Here is a 5177-nt window from a genome sequence, read left to right as displayed (position 1 = left end):
CCTCCCCCACCCTCTCCCTTTCGCCCGCACCCTCGAGTCCGAGATTGGCTACAACACAGCTCTCCCCTTTTCCTTTTCGCCCTCAATCTCGTCGTCGTCGCCTCCCCCACACACTCTTTTCTCTCCGCTGTTTCCATTTATTAGTAAGGTTCTGGAGCATCAAACTGTACATCGATTTCCTGCGCAGAGCTCTACGACAAGAACGGGAGAATAAATGTGTTCCGGTGGTGTCAGAGGGAGAGAGGGAAGGGGTTAAGTGAGAAAGAGATAATGTGAGTGTAGACTCTGTGTGTGTGTGTGTGTGTGTGTGTGTGTGTGTGTGTGTGTGTGTGTGCTAGGGAGTGTGTGTATTTTGGCGCCCTCTTTATTACCCGGGAGATCCGCTCCGTCCCGGGCGCGGCACCACCCCTACCGTGCCCCGCTTGACAGGTGCTCAGTCTTCAGCGACATTCCTTACTTAGACGCCGTCCCGCTTTCTTGTTGTTTTTTTATTTTTTTTTAATTTTTTTTTGGCTCGCGTGCGGTCGGGATTTGCGGGGGCGATGAAAAGTTTTATCACGCCCTCGTAGCACGCCATTTGGTTTCCCATGAGACCCGAAGCAATGTGAAAGTTACTACAGCCGCACTCTCTCCTCTGCCATCATTAAGTCCATTCATTCATTAATTTTGTAATGTATTTGTTCGAGCATTCATTCATTAATTTTGTAATGTATTTGTTCGAGCATTTAGAAAACGGTTACCTTGAAACAAGACGGAAAACCTTGCATAAAGGACATTTTTTACTTTCAAAAACTACAAGGAAATTTCCCTTATAGCATGAGGCAAATATCGTGGAAATAAAAGTAAAAATTGTGGTTAGATTAACGAAATTTTCTTGAAAATAAATGGAAATGCTTTATAACCAAGGAGGATAAAAAATGTCCTTCTATTTTTTTTAAATGAATTTTCCTTGCTTGAAGGATATATACCATATCCTTACCGTGTTGCCTTTGCAGACGACGCGCCGCGTGCCGCCCAGCCCGCAGTCCGAGGTGAGCTCCACGGCGGCCTCCTCGGGCAGGAAGGCGGCCGTCAGCGAGGGCAGGTTCTCCACCATGCAGCCGTCGCGGGCCGCGGCCCAGTCCGGCACTGCGGGGAAGAGAGAGGAGGTTAAGGGTCGGGCTGCACCCCGCGCCTGCCTACTAGGCAACCCTGCGGCACGGGTGTACGAACAGTTACAGCAGTAGGCAGGCGTAGACGCAGCCCACTACGCACAGGTGTATTGTAGGTATTTTTGCCTACTTTATGGGGCAACACTGCGTGGGCGGCGTCCTTCACGTAGATACGGCGGGAAGTCACGGCGACACTCACCTGGCAGCTCGCAGATGAAGGAGGCAACCTCGAGCCCGCCGCAGCTGAGGCCGTGCCACCGGAAGTCGGCGGCGGGGTCGGCCGCGGCGCACAGCTCCTCGCTGGAGCCGAGGCTGGAGCCCGGCAGCGGCTCGCTCCAGTAGCCCGTGCTCGACAGCGGCTGCTCGCTGGTCCACAGGAAGTGCGGCTGGTCGCGGCCGCGCTTCAGACCCAGCCACACGGGCGACAGCACGTCCAGCTCCTTGAGGAAGGCGCGCGCCGCGTCGAACTGCGCGCCCGTGTCCACTGCAAGCAAAGAAATCGAGTCAAATTAATGTGTTTCACGGTTTCACTCTCCCTCCTAACGAACCCCTGCTTCCTACTTGCGCAACTTGGGACTGTTCCTATCAGATTTCCATTTCAAATTTGCACACATTCTTTTCACGGTGAGAAATTATATCACAGGTAGCTGTGATGTCAATTTTCCATGAAAGGTGTCGCACAAACAATTGAAGATTGTAACTCTACAAGCACTTCGTATCGACTAGGAATCGAATGACGAGTAAGAGGGGTGTGCTGTACGTGTACGATACAGTTTTGTAAATGGTAAATACATCGTATATCTGTGTGGAAACACAATTTTAACAGTGTTGAATAAAAATTAGTTTGCGTTTGAAACGCGCGTAGTCGAACGCACTGCGCGCCCGTCCGCCACCTCCATGAAGCTCGCACGAATTCAACCGATAGTGCCATGATTTAGTGCACAATTAGTGCAATCGAATCGTACTAAATTTAGTATTAGTTCGCATTTATTGTACCATTCTAATTCGTCATTCAAATTGGGTGAGGCAGGGGAGCGCCTGCTCGGTAGGCAGACCCGCCCGCCTCCGGTGCGTCGAGAGGCCCGGGTTGCCTACCCGCCGCTTGACAGGCGCTCGCCGCCGCTCGCCGCACAACGACTCACCCGTGACGAGGTTGGCATGGTGGAACTGGCACACGGCGTCGGCCTCGAACCAGTTGATCCGGTCGCGGAAGTACCGGTAGAAGACGGGGAAGCCGTCCTCGGGCAGCACCCACGTGTTGCTGATGTTGACCTGCAACAACAGCAAACAGTCCATCAGCCTGAGCCTGGGGAGCGCTCGCTCGGGCCAATCAGAGACCACGGGGTCACGCCGCACATACGGAGCAGGAGCACTGCGCCAGGCTGCGGGACCTGCACCCTGCACGCCCCGCCTCGCCCAGCCCTGCCCGACCTCCAGTGCGCTACTCTCGGTCGGGCGTGAGCCCACGCCAAAAGGAAGCAGGGTAGGAAAAACACAAGAGAAGAAACCACAAGCAAATAAAATCAAGGGATAAAAGCAGAGGATAGTCGGATGGAAGACAACGACTTCCCCTGCTCCCGCCTCCACCCGCGAGGCAGCAGAGGCAGTGGAGCTGCAGCAGCAGCAGGTCGCTCGTGAAGTTGGGCCGGGGCAGAGCAGCCGCCGCCGAGCAGGAGCAGATCGCAGCAGCGCGAAACTTTTACAACGACCGCACCAGCAGTGCGCTAACAGCGGGGCCGCGGGCCCTCGGCCGGGCCTGACGGACGTAGCGGCCGCAATCTTACACGAGCCGAGCGCCTGGCGTGCCAGCCAGCAGTTGTGTTTCAGAGTCCAAGAGCGTCGTTACGTACTTCACCCACTGCGCGCGCTGCTTTGCACCCCTCCTCCTTACTTCCTCTCGGCCAGCTCGGCCGAGGTGAAGTGAGGGTCCGCGGGTCGGTCGCACGATCTCTTTCCACCCCTCCTCCTCTCTTCCCGAGCACACCCACACAGAGGGAAAGGGGGGTGGGAGTATCACGTTGCACGCTGCGGCCACGCTGCGCCGCGCGCCCTGCGACCCTCCACTCTGGCCAATTTCCGATCACAGGAACACTGACCCGACCTACAAGGCGAGGCAAGCTTGCAGCCCCGGGGCACGTCGCGCAAGAGGGGGGGGGGGGGCAGGCGAAACAGAGCAGGGAATCCAGGGGTAGGCGAGAAATAAAGTGGTCGAGGTAAATAGATGGGTGGTAAAAAGACTAGGGACTACTCAACTTTTAAATTTGAACCACAGCCGACCACAGCGCTCTGAAATATGAAATGTGCTTGTTTGTACTCTGGAAACTCAAAAGTGTACATTGTATGCTGATATATCGGTGTACATGGCATAATCATCAATGATCACGTTTAGGTCTTTAGCTAATATTTCCTTTCAGACGGGTTTGATCGGAAAGTGGTCATTTCCAGATTCCTCGTGAAAAAAGCTTTCGTTCGAGCTTCTATGAGATAGCCGGTTCAAATTGACCGCTACCATAACTTGGTTTACATTACCGGCATTTTCTAGAGGCGGTCCAAACATGAAAAAGCACTTGTTTTCAGCGCAGTAAAATTACGAAGTAGGCAAAATTTGAATGCTGGTTCCAGCATAATTTTCTGTCTTTTGTTGGGTGAATCAACAATATTTATCTATTAGACCTGTCTGTACCCGAAGGTGGAAGTATCCCGTTCGTTTTGATAAAGGTTTGCCGTTGCAAATTTTGCCGATTAACGTTCCAGTTTTGATAAGCAGATTGTCAGTATTATTTTGATACCTTATTGAATTTAAATATACAAGCCTTAGCGCCTGTAATTTTGAATTTGCTTTTGGAGCTGGACCGTCTCGTTACCGGCCGGCCGGCCGGTTTTTTGGAAACATAGCAAATTTATTTTACATAGCTAATCTTTTCAGCTATATAGCTTAATTATCCCCTATTTAGCTATTGTTTTGCTAAAAGGGTTAAATGTCCTAATCTCTTTTTTGTGCAGGCGGTGAGCAGACGGTGGGGCCGCGGGCGATGTGGCCTGTGGCCCCGAGCGGAAGTAGGCGGGCCGTGCGGGTCTGGCGGTGCGCGATGAGATGAGACGGCGCCGGGCCGAGGTTGCGCGGCGTTGCTCCCCAACTCCAGCCACGTATACGCGGGCCGGTAAAAGCGGAGCTGCGTGGTCCCGAGGCCTCGCAGCCTCGCCTCGGCGCGCGGCCTCGCCCACGATCTCTGATAAGAAGAATTTGATGGAGGTTTAGCACCTGGGGCCGTGCTGGGGCCGTGCTGGCGCCGGGGCCGGGCGGGGGGAGGCGCGCGCGTGCACGGAGCCTGCGCGCGGGGCTCAGCGACTCGCTAGCGACAGGAGGAGGGGCGTCTCATAAAGTATTCACAGCGCGCCGTGTTTACCGGGTTGCATAAATTCGGGGGATTTCTGTTCTCATATTGTTAGCTTTGGAAACCCCGGGGCTGCTGGGGCCGGGCCGGGGAGGGCGGCGCCCCCCGTTTGCGCCCGCACGCCCCGCGGACCGAGCGCCAGCCAGCCGCAGTGAGACGTCAACCGGGAAAGCTATATTCCGGGCGCATAGCCAGCAACAGCTGCAGCAGCAGCAGCAGCAGCAACAACAACACCACCACCACCAACAACAACAGTGTATGCAACGAGGAAAATACTGTGAGAGTTTTACGAAAGGGATAAAGAAACCCTATTTTGACTGAAAATTCAACAATTCACAGTAAAACGTTTCGGTCCGAGTTTTAAGCGGTGAGTGTGGCACACTGTGTGTGCGCCGAGCGGGAACGGAGCTAGCAGAGGGGGGGGGGACGACTGAGAGTGCAGCCAGTTGGGAGGGAGGTCTGCACAGCCGGCAGTAGAGAGGAGATTAAGAGACGAGTGGAGGAGGGCGGGAGGGAGGGAGGAGGGTGAGAAAGGGAGGTGTGGAAGAGGGGAGGGGGAGAAGGAAGTGCCTGGCCAAACTACTGGGAAATGGCATAACTGCTGTGGGCACGGCACAAGAGTAGGCTGGCC

General features: G+C 54.6%; 1 protein-coding gene across 1 annotated transcript in view; it reads right to left on the bottom strand.

Annotated features, from left to right (window-relative positions):
• The window catches only part of LOC113213840 (mucin-19-like), a 151693-nt gene that overhangs the window by 23205 nt on the left and 123311 nt on the right, over positions 1-5177 (bottom strand). The window contains exons 2-4 of the mRNA XM_052271888.1: positions 2294-2423; positions 1351-1635; positions 980-1128 (exon numbers count right to left, since the gene is read on the bottom strand). Of these exons, the coding sequence (XP_052127848.1) occupies positions 980-1128; positions 1351-1635; positions 2294-2423 (564 nt within the window). The remainder of the gene's footprint in view (positions 1-979; positions 1129-1350; positions 1636-2293; positions 2424-5177) is intronic.

The sequence above is a fragment of the Frankliniella occidentalis genome, unplaced genomic scaffold (assembly GCF_000697945.3).
Source record: "Frankliniella occidentalis isolate FOCC.00 unplaced genomic scaffold, Focc_3.1 Scaffold178, whole genome shotgun sequence".
Lineage (NCBI taxonomy): Eukaryota > Metazoa > Arthropoda > Insecta > Thysanoptera > Thripidae > Frankliniella > Frankliniella occidentalis.
The sequence above is the reverse complement of the archived record's forward strand: the minus strand, read 5'-3'. Positions and strand labels throughout refer to the sequence as shown.